The sequence below is a fragment of the Panthera uncia genome (genome assembly GCF_023721935.1).
Source record: "Panthera uncia isolate 11264 chromosome B2 unlocalized genomic scaffold, Puncia_PCG_1.0 HiC_scaffold_24, whole genome shotgun sequence".
Classification (NCBI taxonomy): domain Eukaryota; kingdom Metazoa; phylum Chordata; class Mammalia; order Carnivora; family Felidae; genus Panthera; species Panthera uncia.
This window is the reverse complement of record NW_026057580.1, coordinates 23,253,739-23,279,153: the sequence shown is the minus strand read 5'-3', so window position 1 is coordinate 23,279,153 and position 25,415 is coordinate 23,253,739. Positions and strand designations below refer to the sequence as shown.

Sequence of the window (25,415 nt, the reverse complement as noted above, 5' to 3'; positions counted from 1 at the left end):
TGCATCTCCTTAAGACTGCAGATACATCACAGAATAGATAAAACTTCAATCCTCTGTTAATTAATTATATTCTCCAGATGTTGTAGACATAAAAATCTTTAATTGGGACATTTCTATACAATTTCTATTAATGATAAAGACATTCAGAGAGGTGTCTGTTTGGAAAAAAGAAAGACTGCAATCAGTCATTAACTTCTGTTCAGTTGTATCTTAGCAATAAAAGGTTTCAGTGGCTGTCTTTAAACACAAGAAGCTTAATCTGCAAAACGTTAGCAATTTAGAGCATTGAGAATGTAGTTTGGTGCTTATATAAGGCAGTCTGTTTCTTTTTACTGTCAGCCCATTAATTATAGAATGTGACTCTTTGGATTCATATTCTACCTTTTGTGTGCTTTGATGTTGCCACTTTTTAAAACCAAATGGTAATAATAAATTGATTCTTTGGTTCTCTCAGTGTTGGTGAGCTTTCAGTTGCTCTTGGTAGTTCGCATAGATGGAAATGTTTGCAATATTCAAAAACCTGCTTCCTGAAAGCGATTATTCACCATCATTATGATTGTATTTTGTGTGATAAACCTTCTAAATTTTGCTGACTTATTGATGGTTTATTTTCTCTGAGTGTGCATATATATATATGTTATATATGTTATAACATATATATGCATTACATATATAACATATATGTATAATACATAACATATTATATAATATATATAATATATAATGTATAATTATATAACATATAATAATATATATATTATGCTATAACATATATATATGCAGTACAGCAACTCTTTAATTTTTGTAGACAGAACTGTTGGCAACCATCATCTTAAATAAAAATAAAAAATAAAAAAAAATAAACAGTCCAATATTGATGGCCTTATTTCACTTTTATGGTGATATTCATCGGCTTACAGTTAACAATCTTCAAAACAAGCATGTATCATAAAGAGAGTGTGGCATTAGTGTAATGTACATATGGCTGAAAATACAGCCTATGAACCTTGTTAGATATATAAGCAGATATGAACATAGCAGTCTGGGCAGGTCATTGTGTTCTCTTTTTAAATGCAATTCCCATAGGTGAATTGATTGATACAGGAGGTGTGTTTTAAATCTACTTAAGTTTATTCCCAAACTCTCTTTTTCACTTCACATGAGAGAAATGGTATCTATGGTAAGAGAAAAAGGAATGGTCTTCACTAGAGAAAAGGGTCAACCTCCTGACCTCAGTATGTTTTAACATGTGTCATTCTATCCCCTTTGACAAATCTGGGTCTTCTTTCGATGAGCTAACCCTCTTGTCTTCCTTTTTGTTTTTCCATTTGTTTTCTGTTTGTCTAGTAATTAAGAGAGTCTTTTCTACTACCAGAGAGGAATGTAATTATGATTTTATGGAGTCTTACATCTTTTAATCTGGTAATACAGATTTTATTAGAAATGATAATAAAGGTGATTAAGGAAACTCATAGTATTTAGTTGATATAATATATAAATTAAAATGCATATTGAAAGGACAAAATATTTAACACAATATGAATAAAAAACAAAAGATGTATATATTTTTGTGATTTTTTTCTTGTTTACTTGCTTATCTTTTAAGCTTTCCAAGACATTTATAACTGCAGTGGGTTGTAGCACATTGTAATATATGGTGAAATAATGCTTAATTTTTACTCAAATCATCAAATATGAACAAGGCAAGGACATCTCTTACAAAAAGCTTACACTTAAGGGATATAAAACGTGACTGTATGTTCTTTTTCAACCTGTTTGAGAAAGTTATTCTGCTGGTAGGTCTGGTGGAGAAAAAGTTGGAGTATGGAGGGATCCAGCTGGTGAGTTACAATTATTTTAAAATAAGGTTGTAGTAAAAGAATGAGCTTGCATATTAATATAGATGTTATATAATATTAATTCAAGCTATGAATACAATCACTTGTTTAGTCGTAAAAACTCCTCAGATAAGAAATGGAATCAATATTAAATAAGTGAATATAATACAGTATTTACCCAGATAAATATTGGAGGCACTGAGTTCTAGAAGAATGAGCAGATTCCAGAAAGTATGGCATCCTCTTAAGTAGGAGCATCACAGAGAAGAATGAGAGCATTGAAAGATCAACTTTGCTGACTAATAATGAGATAAAACAAACAAAACCACATCCAGAAAAAAACAAATAAATACAGTGTTGTGTTGTTGAGGGATGAGGAACTGAAATCTTGGCTGTGGAATGAAATCTATTCTCTCCCAATTATATATTGTGGGCTCTTGGGCAAGTTATAGAAACTTACAAACATAAGTAAGGTTGTAAGGATTAGACAGATATGTGCCAAACAAATGAGAGTTAAAGAAATTATCATGTCTTTTGTCATCGGGTAATGCAGCAGGATGATACTTAGTGAACAGAGCCAGATTTTGATCCATTCATATAATCTTTCATTTAGTATTTATTGAAAGATTTCTTTGGATCAAGCATTCTTTGTGTTAGATGCTAATTAACTATTGTTGATCAAATCCTTGATTGCTGAGAAACATTGTGTAAATATACTAGCTATGAACTAGTCTCTAAGTACAGAACTGTGGGATGTCATTATGTAGGTGGTATGGACATTGAACAAAGATTTATAATGAGCTTTAGAAGACAGACATCTGTTACCGCCTAGCTGTCATCACCCAATTTCTTATTCTTAAATTAGGGATATTAATATTTCACACCTCCCTAGGATTGCTCTTTGAGGTAACTGAGCTTACCTTGTGAATATTTGTGAGCATCATTAGGAGTGCAAAGCTATATAAATATGTTTTATTCCATTATTCACTCCAACATGTCCCATGGAATTTACTAGTGCAATTATAATTCAAAGCAATAGGATATAGGAATTTGAGTTATTGGACAAATCTGCACTGCAACTTTATTTTGTGTGGTATATTTAATATAAAATTTTATTAAACTCTTTGAAAATTTGCCTCCTTAAGGAGTTAGGTTAAATAGCCTGGATTAGAAAACTGAAATTTTATACTAACAGCTGAAATTCTAGCTTTCCACTTTATTATACTAACATCTCACAGGGGATTCCAAAACAGTAGATGACTTTACATAATATGAATTCAATACTTACCTGCATTATGCAGGTGTGTGCTTTAGATTGGATGCTAACCTGTGTCTCAGGCCTTGTTTCTAGGACTATAATTTCTTTGGTCTAAATTTCAAATACAAAAATGGTTGTTAATGAAAAATTGCATGATGATTGTTATTTAGAATTTTAAATATTGACTTTAAGAATAGAAAAATACGTTTTTGAATAGCTGGTTGGTTTATACATCATAAAATATGGAAGTCCTCAAGCAGAGTCTGGAACAGTGCAACCTAGTCAAACACATGAACATTTCTGTAGCAAAGCAGTAAATATTTATAGAAAGTGGGATAAATAGAGACTTTAAATTGCCTCAAATCAGCTAATTTCCAGTTCTCCTGCCAAACTAACTTGAAGTTAAACATTCAGTTTTCAGAGCTTTTTGGATTTTGGACTTGTGAATATGAGATTTCAGATCTCTAGTAAAGCATAAATACTTAATAAATTAGGACACGGTAATAATCTACAAGCAGAAGCTGCATAAGAACATAGCTTGGTGGCCTCAACTACTTGAATTCATATTCTTTGGTCTTTATTCTCTCTGCCTCCTCAGTTTTTTTTTTACCTTCAAAGTAGAGATAATCATAGAACATACCTCATTGGTTGTTACAAAGTATAATATGTTAATATGAATGAAATGTTTAGAACGGTGCCCAAATATGAGGATCAGGAAAGAATAAGTTTGTAGTGAATTAAATTTAGTTCTTTGTAAACAAAAGTTGTGGCGAGTTTTTTTTTTTTCTTTTTAATTTTATTGTTTACTTTTGAGAGAGAGCGAGAGAGACAGAAAGCAAGCAGGGTAGGAGCAGAGAGAGAAGGACACACAGAATCCGAAGCAGGCTCCAGGCTCAGAGCTGTCAGCAGAGAGCCCAACGTGGGGCTCAAACTCACAAACCATGAGATCATGACCTGAGCCAAAGTTGGCTGGTTAATGGGCTGAGCCACCCAGGCGCCCAATCGGCAAGTTTTAATATGGCAAGTTTTAAGGCACTTTCAGTTATTAGACATCCAGTTTGTAGGCATTTTCTACCCTTACGCATTCCCTCTCACGTACCTGAGTCAGGAGGATGGACAAACAGAACAGAGGGAGATATGTTCATACCAGTCTAAGCTATTGCCAGCAGAAGGTTAGACGGAGAAGTTTAAATTATGGACCAAAATAGCATCCTAAAAATGGGATTGTCTTCCTTATTTAGTGAGAAGCTGATTACTGATCTTCCTGGGAGCAGTCCTCTCTTAGGACCAAGATAGTGATACCTAAAAAAACAAAACAAAACAAAACAAAACTTCATGCTGAGATGGTGTCAGCATGTGCCCGACTGCCAGAACACTGTTCTTGTCAAGCTTCCCGGGGCCAGGTGTAGATTATATTTTTCTTTGATGGCTTAGGTTTGGGAGGTGGAGGTGGAGATGAGCTCTCTGCCCTCCTAAACGGCCTCCTACTCCTGGGGAAAATAAACTGAAGATTGTTTCGAAGGATGAAGTCCAGGAATCATGCATTCCTTTGTCATGAGCTTCCTCTAGACATGGAACCCATCTGGTCCTGGAACTCAGAGTTCTAGCAGCCATGGCCTCCACCCTCATTCCTGGTTGGTCATGACCCTCTTATCTTTTCCTTAATCTTAATCCTTCCTCTTGTTTAGGACCCCCAAGTTTCACATAATTACAGCAGCGTTGACATGATTTCAATGATGCACCTAAAGATATTTTCCTATCTTCCTGCAATTTTTGAAACTTAGGAGTTCATTTACGCAACTTACCCATTTTTTATCTTCTTGTAACAAAATTTTAGCAATAGAACACATCACTGGAAATATGTAGAAGTATTATTATAGGCTGTAATTGTGAGGCACCTTGTGCCCAGTGCTTTGCAGTGTAATTTTTGTGATCCTGACCTATACATTATCTTAGATAACAGAGAGATTTTGAGCAAGCTACCAATACTGAGAAACATAACTCCACCACATGATAGTGCATTACTAAAAATGAGTCCTTTGCATAGATAATTTCTTACGAAGGTTTTTGGTGTTCAGTGGCTATAGTATCAAATAATATACTATTTTACAAAGCCAAGTTATATAATAATATGCCTCACACTTACTACCCGCATTCTTCAACATTCCATAATGTTCCCAAGAGGAAAAGTTCTCTGACTTCACTTGGTGGGAAGGTTGCTGAAGGGGGAAAATATGTTTTCCTCTCTATTTTGAGTAAGAACAGACAGAAGTCTTTGGAAGGCTTTATGCTGCCCCATGGATAAGGAGGTTATACCAAACAATGTATAAGAAGTAATAAAAGTGCTTTTTTTTTTTTTTTTTTTTTTTTAAACAAAAGAAGGACATTTCATTTGCTGAAAGGAGAAAAAAAAATTCTGGGGAAGGCATTTTAGAAATAATCCCTCTCGTGAACATGAATTTACTTTATTTACTTGACCTTTGCAATGTCATAAACATAGTTCTTATGCTCCTGCAATTTCTCAGTCCTCCTTGCTATTTTCCTCCCTCCGCTGTGCTAAATCTCATCACTGACTTCACCTGGAACCCTGGGGGTTTCTATTACATATCCCTAATTCCTGTATGAACCCCTCTGTGTTCTGGTACCTGATAAAATAGTAGTAATCATTTTACAATCTTCGCTTTTAAAAACATTTTTGGATACCCTTTCTAGTTAGGATCCAAGAATTTGTATGAAACCACAGAGGTTATATTGCTTTTGAAATAAAGGTTGTTGGTTTGTGGAATTTCCTTCAACTGGAAACATGTATGAGCCTGCGGTTCCAGTGTTTTCCCAGTTTTATAATATCCTACTTGCTTGTTTTCATCTTCAAAGCAGGGGAATTTACCATTAATTTCCATATTTTATAAAGGATTAACTTTTTTCCTTCCCTTTTTTTTTTCTTTTCCAGTTGAAAGAGACAAGGATTTTTCTCACCAGCGAAGGCATTACAAAGAATTCAGGTTTGATCTGACTCAAATTCCTCATGGGGAAGCAGTGACAGCAGCTGAATTCCGGATATACAAGGACCAGAGTAATAGTCGATTTGAAAATGAAACAATTAAGATTAGCATATATCAGATCATCAAGGAATACACTAATAGGTAACAACTCTATGTCTAACTTACTATGCTAGCAAATGAATTGTAGTTAAATCCATTGATAATCATGTGATCTATCATATTATGTTTTCTTTGGGTGTAATGACATTCAAAGCCAGGTGTAGACACATTGAAAGTAAGAGTAATGGATCTGAAGAGTGCCTTCCACATTCCCCAGCTTCTCCTTCCTCCTAACACCAATCTGTGCACTAGATGGTCCCATGCTTCCCCCATATTTGCTTTCCAGTCCCCTTGTCTCCTTTTGTAAATGAGAAAACTTTCGTTTTAGTCAGCACACACAAAATTTATAATTGAAATGATTTAAATCACTTGCTGTTTTTTTTTAAGTTGGAGAAGAGACCCTTTATTTCTCACTGGCATGGATGTAAATTATATGTGTGTTGTTATGTGTATTTTGATGTAAGGCACTATATTTGCAACATTCTGCCCATTAACCTGTATTTCTTCTGTCTACAAAATGGTTAATTCAAAATGTTGCAAAAAATGGACAGATAGTCTGAAATACAAAATATATGGAAACTTCAGTTGATAATTGCTGCAAATGAACCATCAAATAGAAGAGTTGAAAAGAAAGCTTAGCAGAGTTGTCTGACCTTTCATCCAGTGAAGAAATCTCTTGGGTAAAACCTTCATGGGTGATTAGCCACTTTTGTTGGACAGCTCTCATATGTAGTTTTTCCAACTCTCATTGATTATTTATTTATTTATTTATTTTATTTTTTTATTTCTTAAAATTTACATCCAAGTTAGTTAGCATATAGTGCAACAGTGAAATGTTAAGGTGAAATCTGTTTCCATTTATTAGATCTAGATCATCCCTCTGGTGAAATAGTATGTCTTTCTTTGATGAGATATTTAAAGACAGCTATCTTGTCCCCTCCAAGGCTCCTCCCTCTCCTTGAAAATTTCTAGTCCCTGACATTTAGATTTTTCTTGGTTTTGGAGAGTGCCAGAGTTCCCAATGGATGTTCAGTGGGACATTGGTCCCTCACAATACTCAACGGAGAAAAAAGAATAAAAAGCTTCTGAGGTTAAATGCATTTGAAAATCCTACCTGCTAGACCTTTCTCTAGTAGATTCACAATGCACATGATATATTAAAGTCTTAGAAAGGCTTTATAAGTAAGGAAACCTAGTCTTCTTCAAAATTATCTCATTATGGAATCTTTTCCTTTGAGTGCATAATACTTAATGCCCATGAAACACTGGTTCAGCAGGACATACTTTGATTAAGTGCTGATCTTATTTTGAGAGCAGTAATTCCATGGCAGAAAGATTTGTGTTCCTTTCTTAACTCTAACACTTACTAGCTATTTGTCTGTGGGTAGGTTTTCGGTTGTTTATTTAAATCTCAATCCAGTGGTTTCATTTATAAAATGAGTATACTAAGGGGCGCCTGGGTGGCTCAGTCGGTTAAGTGTCTGACTACAGCTCAGGTCATGATCTCGTGGTTCGTGAGTTTGAGCCCTGATTTGCGCTCTGTGCTGACAGCTTGGAGCCTGGAGCTGCTTCGGATTCTGTGTCTCCTCTCTCTCTGCCGCTCCCCTGCTTACACTCTGTCTCTCTCAAAAATAAATAATAAACATTAAAATATTTTTTAAAAATTAAAAAAAAAATGAGTATACTAAGTTTTTTGTTGTTGTTGTTAGAGACAGAGCCTGGCATACTACATTATTTTTTTAGTACTAAATAATGATGGCGCCTTAAAATTAAGTGATTAGAATTTAAGATAATACTCCATGTATTATTTAATTATATTTCTGTAACTAACAAATATTTTATTTATAATTCTGTTTTTCTATGTTTGTTCCCACATTTGGATTGTGAGCTCCTTAAAGAAAGGATAGTGTCTTTTTTTTTTTTAATTTTTTTTTTAACGTTTATTTATTTTTGAGACAGAGAGAGACACAGCATGAACGGGGGAGGGGCAGAGAGAGAGGGAGACACAGAATCAGAAGCAAGCTCCAGACACAGAATCAGAAGCAAGCCCAGAGCCCGACGCAGGGGTCGAACTCGCGGACCACAAGATCGTGACCTGAGCTGAAGTCGGACGCTTAACCGACTGAGCCACCCAGGCGCCCCAAGAAAGGATAGTGTCTTAAGTAGTTTCTTTTTTTTTTATCCTCAGCACTAATTTGCTTGATATGAATTAGTTTTCAAATTACTATTGTCCATGATTGGGATAATACTCCATTAACATATCTCAAAATGCTTGAATTGTCTCTATTTTTTGTCATTCACAATAGTTATGCACACAGAATTTTTAGTTGGTTATTTCATAGCCACCCAAGTGGTTTTTACAGGAACCACTGGTATGCCAGATCTCTACCTCTAGAATATACTTATTGATTATGTGAATCTAAATACAGACTTTTACAATGATCACAATTTGATGTCCTAATCTTTAATTAGGTCTATTGTTCTGTCTGCTCAGGATATTTTTGAATGTTATCCATTGAACCAGCCATCCATTTAGCTTTCTTTCACCTCTAAGTATGTGAACTGTATAATTTAAGACATAATACACGTGATGAAAATAAAGGAATAATAGAAAAGACTATCGATAATAGTTTATAGATTCATTTCTGATGAACCCATGCTGATTTTTATGAATAACACATCTGGGAATATTTATGGGTGTTGATGCTTACTTTATCAGACTTCACAATTTTGAGAATTTCTATTTCTTTAAATATGGGACATTTGTTTATCTTGAAAGTTTGTTATCTAATTATACATGATTTAAAAAATATTACTATCAATGTTTCTATAGCTACATTTGTATGCTTTTTCAGTAGTCTTGGGTATAAGTTGGCTAAGTCTTTACTTCTTTTAACATGTATTTAAATCTAAGACACAGGATTTCCTAATGTCCTTGATATTTTCCCTACATCTTTGAAAAGTGATTTCTAAAATACATGTATATATTGATCAATTCTCAAATATTTGTATTTGTATTTGATATTCTCAAATATTTGTATTTGATATTCTGAACTCTAGGATGGCATAGATTGAATAGATTGGCATCCAACTTACTGAATAGCATTTATTAAAATTTAATTCAGTAAATTCAATTCCATATTCATTCTATCAAGTTCACACACTTGAAATCTACTATCACATATTGTTGCTGAATCATCCTGTAAGTTTATGCTATACTTATTATTTTCTGTGGGTTTTATTTTTGCCAATTATCTTTTTCAATATCCAAAATATACAAATTCCCACACGTATACCCTACATTTAAATTTTATATTCTATTGATCAGGTGAGAGAATCTCTGGCAAAGTGCTTTCTTTTTCCTTGAAATTGGCATTCACCCATTACTTGGTGTTCATTAATCTACAGTGTAAGAAGATGCAGTCCTAGGTTCTTGTCTATACATCCAGGAGTCACGTTTTGCACTCTTCTTTTTGTTCCAAAGAAATAGATTTAAGGGATGGATGATATACAAACAGTACATGTAATTCTTCGAATATTTCAGGTGTCTGTGTAGGATTTCAGCCAGCACAGAAAATAGTCATGTATAGCAATAACAGCATGGAGTTTGGAATTTCCCTATGGGGAAATTGCTGTATATCTTAGGGTCTCCATTTACAAATATGAAAAGAATAAAAGTAATAATAAGTATTTCAGAACAATGAAAGTATTTGAGATGATTTGGGAAGAACTAGTGCTTATCACAGTACAAAGACCATAGCTGATATTTTATAAATACATTGGTCAATATATACTCATATAGTTCAGTAGGAGCACCTAGTTTACTAGGTTTAGAGGATGGCATACATAGGTTAACCAAAAGTACGTGGTTATTATGATAATAATAGCTACCATTTACTGACACCTATTTTTACGTAAAGATCAAGTAAGTCATATGATGCCAGGTGCCTTTACTTCATGAAAAAATCACCTGATCTTTGATTCATATAAAAGGAATTAGTATGCTTTTAAATTTAATAATGAAATGAATACCACCCAACTTGCTAGCAACACCAGTGAAGCTGTCTCTGAAAGCAAATGGTAAATAAATAAAGCTCTTATTTAAAATACTGCTGAAGAGTGGTGGAGATGGGAGATTACTTATTTATGAATTTATTTTACAGGAATATCAGAGATGTAGACAAATTGGACACAGATTCACATATAAGTGTTTATTACAGTATTAGTGTTGGCAATTGCATAAATTGAGAATATTTCAGTTCATTGTTAAACAGGAGGTAAGAAGTTACACTTTGTTTTCTGAAAAACAGAGATACTATACTTTATATAGCAAGTAGAAATTGGGTTTTAAAAATATTGGATAACACTGGAAGGTTCTCAGATTATAACATTAGTTGACTAAAAGTATGATATATGATTATACTAATTTAAAATAAACTCATGTGGAAAACAGATCAGAGGGAAGCACCAAGTGTTTATTGCAGACTTGTGGGCTTGAAATTTTAATTCTTACCTTTTTGTGTACTTTTGAAATTTTTTATAACAAACATTATTTTTATAATTAGAAACAAACATGATTCCAGTTGAGAGGGAGAGAAAATAATGAAACAACTTTATGCTACGCATTTCTCTACAAAATAGCCTTCCCAAACTTCTCCAGGTTGAGACCGGCAAAAACCAAATCAAAATGAAACTAAACAAAACACCAGCATCTAACAATAAGTAGCTCTTATTTTTAATTAAGCCATGGAAGGCATTTTTCCCATACAGAATATGGAGAGAGATAAAGAAATAGATATATTTTTTCCTCTATACTAAGGAAAGTTTTTCTGCAACAGAGAGCTTTGACTTTAACTCTGTGAAGGTGAGGAAGAATAGATTAAAAATAATTTACAAATCATGTGATCACAGTTAAAACAGAAAGAATTTCAATTTTAAAAAGTACTTTTGAAACTCAAATGTTATTATATTTTGTTTAGTGTTGATTATCTATGGTTTTATATATTTCCTAGATCAAGAACCAAAATGGGCACAGGAAAAGAAACCAGTACCTCTGGCCAATTTAAAAGCTGGGGCACAGGAAAAGAAACCAGTACCTCTGGCCAATTTAAAAGCTGGGGTCACCTCTTAAAACTTCTATCTTCAGACTTACAGGTTTTACCTAGATTTTTTTTTCAGTTTTATTTATTAGGAGGTGCCTAGGTGGCTCAGGTGGTTAAGCGTGGGACTCTTGATTTTGGCTCCGGTCATGATACCATGTTTTTGTGAGATCAAGCCCCATGTCTGTTGGGCTCTGTGCTGACATCTCTGAGCTGCTTCTCTCTCTTTCTCTGCTCCTCCCCTGCTCTCTCTTTGTCTCAAAATAAATTAATTAATTAAAAAAAGTGTATTTCTTTACGTAGTCTCTATATCCAACGTTGGACTCAAACTTACGACCCCAAGATCAAGAGTTGTGTGCTCTTTCAACTGAGCCATCCAGGCACTCCTACTTAGTGTTTTGAATTAAACTCAAAAACAATTAAAAAGCTGGTACAGATTGTGTTATTTAATGCAGTGCATTCAACAATGCATATATGTGTATATGTATATGTATTATATATGTATATGTATATTTATATATGTATATGCATTGTTGAATGCACTGTGTTAAATATATAAGGCTTACTTTCCCTAACGTATTATCAAGGAGTGTTGTGGTGGGATTCTTGAAGTAATTCAGATTGATGTTTTATAGATATGTTTTCTACTCAAGACATTGTCTGATCTATTAACTATCTAGTCTGTGAATTTTTTGACAGCATTAATGAATCAAAAAATTTTTAATGCCCCATTATGTCATCTCTTTCACAGCTATTTATCTTAGCAAGACTTAAAAGTCTTAAAATGATATATTCTAGTTCTACCATCTCCCACCTCCCCCATTTATTCCTACTTGTATTTAAATGTGTGCGATTTAACAGAGTGTTCTGATATTTATCCAGATTTTTATTTTTCTTGGTTAAAAAGTTAACACACTTTGCATCATTTCACTGATTTAATCTTTTCATATAAGGCTGACAGCCCCAAATTCTATATAGAAGGCATTGCTCTTCAGTCACACCTCATATATCTGGCATTATTGGGAAATGAGGTTTCCACATGATTGAATTTTCCAGATAATTCAGCTGAGGTCGGCATGCTTTTGCTGAGCTCCTACCATGTAGCTAGCACAAGGGACAGGAGGCCGAGTAAATAAAATCCCAAAAGCCCACAGCCCGAGGGCCAGGGGCTGTGGTGGGCCTGCCGCACACAGACTTTAATAACTATGATACAATGTGCTAAGCACTATGATGTAAGTATGCACTAAGTGTTGTGGAAACACAAATGAAGGGGAAATTAATTCTTCATGTGGGAAGGTGAGGGACCTTAGGGGAATCCACTGAGAGGGGTGCACCCTTGAGCTGGGCCTTTGGAGATGAGTAGGAATTTTCTATAAAGAGAGAGCAATTGAGAGGGAAGGAGGGAGAGAGAGAGACAAAGAGAGAGAGAGAGAGAGAGAGAGAGAGAGGGACAGAGAGACAGGGAAACAGGGAGGGGGACATGTCCTAGAAGAAATATTCCTAAACGTTAAAATGTTTAAATGTATAAATTAAATAATACAAATAAAACTATCAGGGCCTGTATTACTGCTACTAAGAATAGCAGCCAGCACTTACCCATTTAATGGGCACTCACCATGTGTCTGGCACTGTACTAAATGCTTTACTTGAATTAATTTTTTCGCATGTATACACACACACACACACATATGCCTATATGTATGTGAAAAAATTAATATCTATATACCTATATATGTGTGTGTTTATATATATATATATATAATGTATAATTCAACCTTTTGCTAATGTTCTGCTATGAATATACATTTTTGTACTCCATTGCAAAAACATCTGAAGCTAGCCTGCTCGATGTCATTAGCCACCTTCACTACTTGGATATATTTAGTTAAGCTGTCATCGTTCCAGTTCACAGTCAGCTTCATATTTACATCATCTCCCGATCCTGCCACTCTAAGATTTGTGATTCTTCTGTGGAGGTACTTCAGAACGTACATTGACAATTTCTACTCGGGAAGATTTCATGGGCTCTTGAGAGCAGGATAGCAGAGGAGGACACTTGGTGGTTCATGACCTTTTACTAAGTATACAGGATCGTAGGTACACAAGTATAGCTTAAATTTCTTCACTGTGCAGGGATTTGCGTTCTAGTTCAGTGGTTCTCAGCTTGGGTGATTTGGTCCCCCAGGAAACACTTAGCAATTTCTGGAGACATTTTTGACTGTCACAGTTGGTGAGGGTGGGAAGATGGGGTGCTCCTGGCATCTAGTGGGTGGAAATGCTAGGGTAAACCTTCTACAATGGACAGGACAGCACCTCCACACAATAAAGAATGATCTGATCCAAAATGTCCATAATGCTGAGGTTGAGAAGTCCTTCTATTTATTTATTTATGTATTTATGTATTTATGTATTTATTTTTAAAGTTTCTTTATTTTTGAGAGAGTGAGAGCAGAGCGTGAACGGGGGAGAGTAAGAGAAAGAGGGAGACACAGAATCTGAAGCAGGCTCCAGACTGAGCTGTCAGCACAGAGCCTGATGCAGTTCTTGAACCCATGAATGCAAGATTACGACCTGAGCCAAAGCCGGATGTTTAACTGACTGAGCCACCCAGGCACCCAAAGAAATCCTGCTCTTTTTATAGATTTAAGTTATAAATTTAAACACAGGAATAAAGTGCTGTCAAGTCAATTTTCTTTGACTAATTTCCTATTTTGGGTCCTGAGAATCATAGCAAGGAAGAGTTTTTAGAGGTCTTAGAGTTTGGGGTGCATGGTGCTTTGGACACATGGCTCATTGATGAGGGGGCATTAAATGTGGTGGGACTATCTTTCTGATTGTCTTACTTCCTTATATCTTGTTGAATGATGGGGCCTCTGTATATATATATCCAGTAGCACATGTTTGGATTTCTCTGCAGGGGAAAAATATGGGATGATGTCATGCCAGGAAACCTGTTAAACATTAACAATATCTTGGCAATTAAAAAAAATTCTGCAGAGAGAAAACTGAACTTTCATGGTGGGAATTCAACTTTTTTTTCCCATTTTTGCCATGTGTGTCATCCAATTTCATCTAATATTGCTATTTTACCAGTTTGTGTCTGTACTTTTGAAATGTAAATACAGCATTGCATCAGATATTCTGAAAATTGGTGCCCTGTGAGATTCATAGCATTTTATTATTTCACATTTGTTTTGGTAAAAAAAAACACTTGAAAATATCAATCGGCTAACAAATTCTAACTCTCTTAAGTTACAGCTGCTTGTGAGAGAAACTTCTGACATTATAAACTCCAGAGAATATAATTTATTAATTTGCTGTCCCTTGTTCATGTATTCCATACCAGAGCTGGACAGTGGGCTCCTTAAGTGGTGTTATGGTATCTATGTCAAACACCCAGAGGAAGATGTATGATGCTTTCTCCTTGGGTGGCCATCATTACATTTTTGTTTGACTTGGTAAGCTATCCAAAGGCAAAGGGTAATGGAAGGAGGTGAAATACTTATAATAGTAGAAATTTTGGAAAAACTGGAGATGTCCTGTGGACTGTAAGGTTCATGACTTATGGAAGTAAAGTACTGAAACTTTTCTTCCAAATGTATCTGTGTTTCTTCCAGACAATTTCTGAAAGCTTTCCTTGACCAGGTTGAGTGCTTCTTGGTTAGATTATAGAATGGTTATACTCTTGGGTAACTATATATATATATACATATATATATATATATATATATATATATATATACACACACACATATATACACACGTGAAATAGATATTGAAACTATAACAATCTGGGGAATGTTTCTGCCTCAATATTTCTTGTTATGGATTATACAAATAATTTTACTTCTTTTGATAAATGTTCCACTGAATTTTTTTTTCTTCTAATTGATTCAGATATAAAGGTTCAGTATGGATTATATGCATCAAAAATTTTACTAAATTTAAATGAATTAATACCTAAACCCCAAATTTGTAAGTATAGGTTATTAAAGAACTTTCACAGTAAAAATTGCATAAATCACTTCTTATCCCAATTATTCTATCAAGCATAATGCACACAACTTATTATATACATACATACATGCAATAAATGTGTTTTGCTAAGAAAATAGCAATGGTAGTCATTTGCGTAGCATTTTTTTATTTGTGTATCCTTTCATACCTACAATATATTTATAGAGGTATATATTTTAATCTTTATTTAAAGAAGAAAAAACAAGCTCAGAAAGGTAACTTGAAGGGAATAATTATTTTTCTAGTACTAAACAAAGCTATGTATAGCAAGTCATTGTTGAAATTAAGCAGATAACAACTCCACCTACAACTATGATTCTTTGCTTTATAAAGGAAGGCTTATAATAATGAGGTTCATCAGAGTATCCACGAGTCCTACTCCTTCTGCTTAAGTAATAAGAAAGTATTTGCTATAAGTCTGTGATACAGTATCCTGATAAAACAGATTTCAGCAAAAGATGACTGGGAGTCCCATATAAGGACTCATCCAATATGTGTTAGTTTACCCAATTCCCTTTGCTAAGAAGTGATTTCTTTTATAAACAAGTTTTACATGTGAAACCAAGGATAGTGTTACAAAGAAATAACCAAGCACATGCCTATTTTGGAAGATTTTCAGTGTTGTATATGCATATTTCTTCTTGTGTTAAAAATAGTACGAGTTGTTTTGTCTTCTAAATGTGAATTTAAATGGGTCCTATCAATACCCTCACTTCTCTTGCATTAACTAAAAATTCCTCTACTTGACTCTGTTTGCTCCTTTTGTCCCAAATTCCATGCTATTTCTCTTTTCCTCATTTTATCCAAACTCACTGATATAAAACTTCCCTTTAAATTTCTTCACTTTCTTATATTTATTCACCCCTCAACTCCTGCAATTTGATTCCCATAATTCCACTCTCTTGATCATCTACCAACAGCCTCCTTGTTACCAAATCTTATGGACACATTTTCATTCTTTGATGCTGCCTACAATCTCCTATTTAACACATGAAACAACCAAAAAAATTGGATGGCTTAATGCAACAGAAATTTGTTCTCTGTTCTGGAGGCTGGAAGTCCAAAATCAAGGTATTGGTAGGTCCATATTTCTTCTAAAACCTCTAAGAGAGGATCCCTTCCTCCTTCTTCCAGCTTCTGGTAGCCCCCAAAGTTCCTTGGCTTTGTCAGCATAATTCCCATCTCTGCTTTCATCTTCATCTTCCTTCTGTGTGTGTCTATCTATGTCTCTTCTCTTTTTATAAGGAGAGCAGCCATACTGGACTAGCCCCACCGTAAGGACCTCATCTCAACTTGATTACACTGTAAAGACACTATTTTCAAATAAGATCACATTTATGGGTACCAGGGATTAGGACTTCAACATACCGTATGCATTCAATGCATACCAGGGAGTGTGTCAGTTAGTCTCAGATAAGAGAAATAGAACTACATGAATGATAAGGAATAAGGGACTTATTACAGTGATTTGTCTTTCTGCAATTGTGGGACCTGGCTGAAGAGTTTAGGTGAGGCCGTTGCTTCTGCATCTGGTGATGAGTCTGAAGTCTGTAGTATAGGCAACTGGTAAGGGAAATGGATGTGGAGTAGGAGAGAATGAGAACTTGAAACCTGGGAGGATAAGCTCAAACTCCAAAGACATTGGGGAACCATTCTAATTCTCAGAAATGCCAACTCCAGTGATGTGGGTGACCTTCAGGAGTAGCTGGTGAACTTCACCGTGAGCTCCACATACCTCTTGCTCAGGATGTGCAGAAGGTGAAGGGGGTGATCTGGCAGGAGGAATTGTGGGTCAGGATTTGGAGAAACTGATGTTGCTGAGATCCAGGGGAAGCTTGAAGAGCTGTAGGCCCAGCTGTTCCCCACAACAAGGTGAGCCAGCTGATCAGCGACAATGCATATGAGCAGGAGGAGAGTCTGGCACTCTACCAAACTTCCAAGCCTAAACTTGGCTGCTGCTTTGCTTCTACTCCTGCACAAACTTCTTATATGGCTCACTGTAACACAGAACCAAACAGGGAAGAGAGTTCTGCGAGTCTGGGTTTCAGTTGAGCTGATTTGACAAAGTATGAAGCCCTAGCGGTCCATCTTTGTTGAATTGGCACAAACATACATTTTATAACCATCCACACTTTCCAAAAAATACAAGAGTAAAATCATTCTCGCTTTTTTATCCATCTTTGGATGTTGTTCATTCCTTTTCTAGCTGGGTCATATTGCCCCTTTGATATCCTGTCACTTCAATATGAAATATAAGGTTAGCTACTATCAAAACTACCTAAACTATATGGTAGGCAGAGGGGGAAGGGAAAAAAAAAGAATTGGTTAATATGTGTACAAATACATTAATATCAAAATAAGAAGGTAATACTCATACCGATTACAACCTTCACTTCTACAACTGGTCACACGGTTGAGGCAGGTATTTATAACTTCTTTCTTCTGTTATGTAATCTTTACCCTTTTGTTTTCCCTAAGCACTACTGCTGGTCATTGTTCCTTGCCTAGTGAAGTAAATGAAATATTCATTCTTGAAGTGTCTGGGCTATTAGCGGTAATGCCTGCATTGAGCTGTAGTTTTCCATTGACCTTTATCACTGGACATGGGAATACTAAGAGGTAATGTCATATATTTCGGACATTCTCCTTTTCCATACTGTGGTAGCATCAACGTGGTTTCCTCTTGACATTTAGGATCAATCAACCCACAGACTAAAGCAGCCCTTTCTTAACTTGTTGATTCACTGGCTTGAGGAGTCCAAAGTGACCCCAGGCTGTCTCGATGTCTAATTTAATGGACCACTGCTAAGGCTACCAGTGGTACCATTCCACTCTTGGGAACTAAAAGCTCTGGACCAACAGAGCCCAACATTTTGGTGCCAAGCAGCAAAATTTTCACTAGCTGAATCAGGAAGAGTGAGGAGAAGAGCCACTCCTGTTTCTACCCCTTGATTTCTAGAGCCAGGAGAGAGGGCTATGAGAGAAATAGTCTTACATCGATTGCTGGTTTAGAGCATACAAAGCTTCCTGAGGATATTAGTCCATTTGCACAAGATACTGACGACCAACTGGTGGCACAACTGAGTCTTCACACAGGCCATTCCATCATCTTGCCAGGCCATCTGCTGCAAGGTGATGGGACACATGGTGAGACAAGAGAATTCCATGACATGAGCCACTCTGCTCTTCATTTGCTGTTAAATCAACTTTTTGACCAGAAGCAGCATTAAAATTCCACGACAGTTAATAAGGCATTCTATAAGTGCATGGGTAGTGATTTTGGCAGAAACCTTATGGGCAGAGAAGGAAAATTTATATTCAGAATGCCTATTCCAGTGAGGACAAGTACTGCCGTCCTGTGATATAAGTGCTTCAATCTAATTGACCAAACACAAGGTAGCTGTCTAATCCCTCTGGACAATGATGCTATAAGGATTTAGAGTAGGGATTTGACCTTATGCAATTGTGGAAGATAGTTAAACAGTCTAAGTAAGGCTGTTGCTCCGCATTTGGTGCTGAGCCCGAGGTCCTCAGGGAAGACTAGAAGAAAAGATGGGTGTGAGTTGGGAAAAAGAAGGGCAAAGTAGAACCTGTGAGGTTGGTCTCGTAACCATGAGGACAACCAAATTGGAACCTATCTTCAAGGTTCAATTTTAATGATGCAGATTATTTCCTAGCTACCAAATCTTTCCTCATAGATGTGTCCAGATGCCTGATGCTGGATTCAGAGGAACTGAATAAGGAGATTTCAATGGGATCTGCAGCTGCCCCACACCAATAAGGTGAACCAGCAAATCTCAACAGTATGCCTAAGCTGTAATAACACTTGATCATACAAAAGTCTTCCAAGCATAAATATGGTTACTGCCTCACTTTTACTTTCCAAATATTAACCAAATTTCTTTTGTGGCCAACCCAGGTCCAGAACCTTATAGCATAGCTGCAGTTGAGTTAAACTGATGTTGTATAAAACCTACACTAGGAGTCAATGAATGTTAAATTGAAAGAATGAATAAATGAATGGCTGGGTAAATAGATTTGCAAAATGTCTCAGGTCACTCCTTGGCCCCAATTCTACCATCTTGTTTCAGGGTGGTGGCTTAGCTCAACCTTTTAGTATTCCAATTCAAAACCAGTGATCTTCCTGTAGGACAGCAGTCAAAATATAGTTTGGGACTAAAGGGAACTGCCATGATATATGAGAAATTGTTCTGAAAATAAAGTATGGATGAACCTGGGATCTGGTCCTCCAACTGCCTGAGTAATCATAGGACTAATTTGATTGCTTTTTAAACTTTCTCATCAATAAAATAACAATTCAGCTAAGTAATTTATATCTCACTTAGTTCCAGTACTCTTTGATATGTTTTGGTTACCTTCAGAGGTAGAATCCCAGACTAGCTGATTTCACATCAGGCATTCTTGGTCATAATTTTTATTTTAGTTTTATAATGAGAATACTCTCATTATTCAACTATTTAGACAGTAGAGGAAGTTAAGTTAACATTTCACACATTTAAAACTACATGCATAGTGTGCTACTATGCACATGTTTGGATACTTATATGGGCGTACTTATATGCCTGATTATAAAGAGAACACATAATCATGATATGATCCTATAAAAATGATAACTGCCTTACCCAAGTAAAAGATCCAAAATATTAGAGGGAGAAACTGAATATTTATATAATGTATTTGTTTATAAACACAGATATATAATCAATGCAGTTAAGTAATACCATAAATAATTATGCACATATATTTTAGTCATATTGTAGAAAATATTCTTTAGTATAGCAATAGTCCTTGTTTCACTCTCAAAATATATGTGTGAAAACTTTCAAACTTTTTACATGCATGTTTGACATCATATCTATCACCGTAGCCATATTTCGAGTCATATATCACAGTATTACAAACCACATCATCTGCAGGTCCATCTCTGTTGTTTGAAAAACAACATTTTTTGAATCTGTGTTTGATGCTGTCATTGGAAATACTATGTTATCAAAAGCACCGGTATTACACGTTTTTTGTTATTGTTTGTTTTTAGACTTCTTTTTTTAAAAATTTTTTTAACGTTTATTTATTTTTGAGACAGAGAGAGACAGAGTATGAACGGGGGAGGGTCAGAGAGAGGGCGACACAGAATCTGAAACAGGCTCCAGGCTCTGAGCTGTCAGCACAGAGCCTGACGCGGGGCTCGAACTCACGGACCGCGAGATCATGACCTGAGCCCAAGTCCGCCACTTAACCGACTGAGCCACCCAGGAGCCTGTTTGTAGACTTTTCTACATGGATAAATGATATATCCACAATGCAGCTTCTGACTCTATGCTTCTATATATGTGATTTTTAAGAGAGTGACTTAACAAAGACAGCCAATAATTGGATTTTCAAGACAACACACCCAGGAAGAATTACTAAATTTCTTTAGGTCTTCTCCTTCTCTGCCTCCTTATCTCCTCCCTATCCCCACCCCACCCCATTCTACTCCTGCCTTTATCTTCTTCCTCCTTTCTGCTTTAGTGGTAACCAATTCTATCCCTAACATCTCTAAGCATCCACAAATAACATTGATTCAGGTTACTTGATGCTAATGTGCCTCCCCAAGTAATACTTTCCCAGACTTCAAAGGTCAAAATTAAGCAATTTAGAGCCATCTGTGTTATGACACTGCATGTAAAAACCCACATATAGTTTGCTTCTCATTTAGATATTCAGATCATATTACATTTCTGTCTTTATAGAATCTTTTAAGGCAGGGGTCACCATACTATATTTTAAACATTGTGGAAATTGAGGCTGAGGAACCCCTTAATTGTTTAAGCTCTGTCTGATCCCTAAATCCTTTTTTTCATTACATTACACTAATAGTTATATCATAATGATAAAATTAAGCTTTAGTTTCATCTGTTGTCATATAATGAAATACATAGCCTCAGTTTTCTCATTCCATCCATCTAAATTTTCAGATGAGTTGTAAGAATGATGACAATTCAAAGTTTGCTGAATTTTGGCCCCTGCTGCTCAGTCTATAGTGAACTACCTACCCTCCTGGTATTTTGAGACTCCCGAGGCACATTTGCAAAACTCTTTCCTTTCTCATAAAATAAAAAGCACCCTTGTAAATCCACATCTACAGCTCACCGATTTCCCATGACTAGACATGTTTAAACCCCTGGTCATGATTAAAGTAAAATCTGCTCCAATGTGTTTGTACGGAGCTATAAATGTATCTACATATGTGCATATGATTTTTCACCTTTGAGTAACTATTTTTAATAACTTTATTAAAGTTATTAAAGAGGTCTGCATGCATGTTGCAAATCCTTTTTCTGTTAAATATACCTGTATTTAACAATTGCATGATGACTTCATTTAGCTGTATAAGAAATTATTATGCTTATTTATATCATAGTCTAGACAAATAATCAAATTCTATCTGAAAAAAATACAAATTTTAGCAATTTTCAATTATTTTAATCAATATACATTTACTTTCATATATTTGTTTTTGAAAATATTTCAGTGTTGATAATTGCTATAGCATAAATAAACAGAAGATTCAGTCCCAGAATAATTTATGCCTTACAAAATACTTTAAAATAGTGTTATGGGCTCAATTGTGCCCCCTTTTCTCCGCTAATTCGTACATCAAAGTCTAAGTTACTAGCACCTCAGAATGTGACCTTATTTAGAGATAGGGTCTTTGAAGAGATAAATAAATTAAAATGAGCCAATTAGGGTTGCCTTATAAAGAGAGGAAATTTGGACACAGCCACATACACAGAGGTAAGATGATGGGAAGACACAAAAAGATGGCCATCTACAACACAAGGAGTCAGGCCTGGAACAGATCCTTCCCTCACAGCCCTCAAAAGAACCCCACTGACATCTGACATCTTGATTTAGACTTGCAGCCCCCAGAACTGTGAGACTATAAATTTCTGTTAAGCCACCCAGTCTATGGTACTTTCTTTTTAAGTTTTTTTTTTTTTTTTAATTTACGAGAGAGAGAGAGAGAGAGAGAGCGAGAGAGAGAGAGAGCATGAGCGAGGAAGAGGCAGAGAGAGAGAGAATGCCATGATGGAGCTCAAACTCATGAATTGTGAGATCATGACCTGAACTGAAATCAAGAGTCAGATACCTAACCAACTGAGTCACCCAGGTGCCCTTATGGTACTTTGTTATGGCAACCTTAGGAACTAACACTAGCATTCTGAAATAATTGCTTATATACATCTATGTAAATGGACTTTATTGACTTTGCTAGAATGAAGATTTTATTTTTGGTTTCATTATTATAATTGTAAAAGATATACAAAAATTCTATTATGGACTTATTTCTTCTACAAATAAATATATTTTCTTACACATATATTTTATCTCTACCATATTCCTTTTAAATGAATTAATATTTTCAAATATCTTTTATTAGACATTTTGAGAATTTCTATAAAAACATCAGGTGAAAATAGCAAGATGAGGCAACTTTTCCAAGTTTATTTTATATTATTCATAGGACATGGTTATTATTTCTAGTATTTCCAATGATGTAAGTTCCATTTTTTAGAGGAGTAATTTTATACTTCAAAAGAAATCACATCTAATTTTCTATAGAACGAGTGGGGATTTATTTTTAAGAGACTGTTATGAAAGGTACTACATCAGTGAAAATTACAGAATTGTTACCATTGCATTGATTAGTAATAGACTTGATTTTTCCAAAGCATATTCTGTTGCCCATAGGTAATGCAGAAGAGTTTCTATAAAAGGACTGAGGAGAAATTAAAACATACAATTTATCAGTCAAAAATAAAATAGCTTTGAATATGAATAGGAAATCATGGAGCTTATGAAAGCAATGGAAATGTCATAACTTCGGGGGGAGGTGACTAGAAATGGATGGATTTTTCAAGCCATACTATCTGCCTAAATTTACCCTCTAATGAATTGCAAGTTGCATCTCTGAAATTCGTATATTTAAGGCTTGATTGAATCCTCTGGCTTGTGTGTTTTCTAAATATGTGCATTAAAACTGAAACCATTTTCCTCACAGTCATGCTTGAAAATTTGGGGACTTGGGCATGGATATTTGGGAATTTTTTTTTTCTGGAAAAATAGCATAATTTAAAAATAAAAGAAAATATTACCTGAGTAACTACCTAAAGACCTTTGTTAATTAGTGGTGATTGCCACTAAAACAAATTTTACCTCTTTGTTTTTTTTTTGTTTTGTTTTTCAAGTGTCTGTTTATATCATACCAAGGGATGACATTACAAGCTTTGTGGAGTTTAGTAGAACATGTATACTGTATTTCAAATGAAAGCAGTTTTGACAGCAGGGTGGCGCTTAAGTATTTCCCAAGCTGCAGGGCGACTCCTTCTGTTTAAGAGCTAATAATGTGATTAAATTAATTCTAATATTACAGTCTCAAAGACACTTATCAAATATCTCAAGAATTTAACGATAATTTGTATTTTCTTGGATTCTGTTTACTTGGTGAGTTTTCCAAGTTAGGAAGAAGAGGGACAATTTGATTGATCCCTTCCCACTAAGAATATAATGGGTCCTTAAAATTCAAGTGGGAACTAATTGTATATTTTCACTGTATTGTAGTATATGCTTGTCATATGTCTTTGATATCTCACTGAGTCCGATTTTGGAAATGAAAAGGTGTCTGGAACCCTCCTTTGGTAAACATTATGATTAAAATTGTGAAGGAGAGGGGTGCCTGGGTGGCTCAATCCGTTGAGCATCTGACTTCAGCTCAGCTCATGTTCTCACAGTCCATGAGTTTGAGCCCCATGTCAGGCTCTACCCCGACAGCTCAGAGCCTGGAGCCTGCTTCAGATTCTGTCTCCCTCTTTCTCTGCCCCTCCCCCATTCACCCTGTATCTTTCTCTCTCAAAAATAAAATAAAAACATAAAACATTTTTAAAAAATTAAAAAAATAAAATTGTGAAGGAGGATGAGAGTTGTATAGTCGGAGTAGTATAGATGGATGATTTAAATAATCATAATGCATTTATTTTAACTTTTTTAGGTTAATGAAAGGATGGAATAAATCAAGTTGAAATAAAGAAATGAAGATGTAACTTCCAAAACATTGAGAATCTTCACTTCTGTTAAAAATAAATTTTCAATTATAATATTTTTTAAGAAATAATATATACATGATTTGGTTTTACTCAAAATTTGCTTTTTACATTTTCTAAGCCATTTTCTAAGTGTCTTGTGTGATGCAGATAGATGGCAAATACAGTAGAACAGTATTTAACATAGCTGATTATGACATAGTTTTGACTTTCCTCATACAAATAATGTCCTTAAGCAGAATCAGCACAGTATAAAAGGTCATAAAAGTGCATAATAGTCTATTTCTATTCTGCTTTGAAGAAGTTCTAATGCTTTACCCTTCACCTACCTGACCTTCAATTTCATCAATATGAAAGAGCTATTGTCAAGATTACATGTTGGAAATTTGTAACATTTAGCTCCGAGGCTGCCATTAGTAAGGAAATAATAAATAAAGCAATTCACTATAATTCAACAAATATTCATGCATTTGGAAATTGAATGCTAAAATTAATCTTGATAAATGTCAATCACTGTGGAGATCATTCTAAAACAACAAGTTTGTAATTATCACCGCAGGGGTCTTATGCATGCAGAGGATGTTAAAGCAAGTCAGGGTGCACCTGCTGCTCAATCCATTGAATTCACTTTTAATCAAATAGTGTGGTCTGAGACCCTCTCTTGGCCTTTGGTACCCATAAAATAATTACATAATAAAAATGGAATGAAGTAAACAAAATAAAAATATATTATAAAAATGGGAAAACATATACTAAAAAATGAATAAAAAAGAAAAACGTCCCTAAAACAGATGCTTGCATCACCTGCCTGTGCTCCATTCTTTTAACAAGCCACATTCATCACCCAAATTAGACTAGCTACTTTCATCTCCATTTCCTTTCAATTTAATCCTTGCTAGTGTGAACTTGCCAATGATGGCTATGTACAGATAGTGGTTTCAGGGAACACTGATTATCAGAGACCAAATCTAGACCACAAAGCCTGTTTGTAAAGGCAA

At 35.2% G+C, this 25,415-nt stretch overlaps 1 protein-coding gene across 2 annotated transcripts in view; it reads left to right on the top strand.

Annotated features, from left to right (window-relative positions):
- The window catches only part of BMP5 (bone morphogenetic protein 5), a 116,570-nt gene that overhangs the window by 52,056 nt on the left and 39,099 nt on the right, over positions 1-25,415 (top strand). For both annotated transcript variants that reach the window (XM_049653851.1, XM_049653850.1), the window contains exon 2: positions 6,047-6,239. In XM_049653851.1, the coding sequence (XP_049509808.1) occupies positions 6,047-6,239 (193 nt within the window). The remainder of the gene's footprint in view (positions 1-6,046; positions 6,240-25,415) is intronic.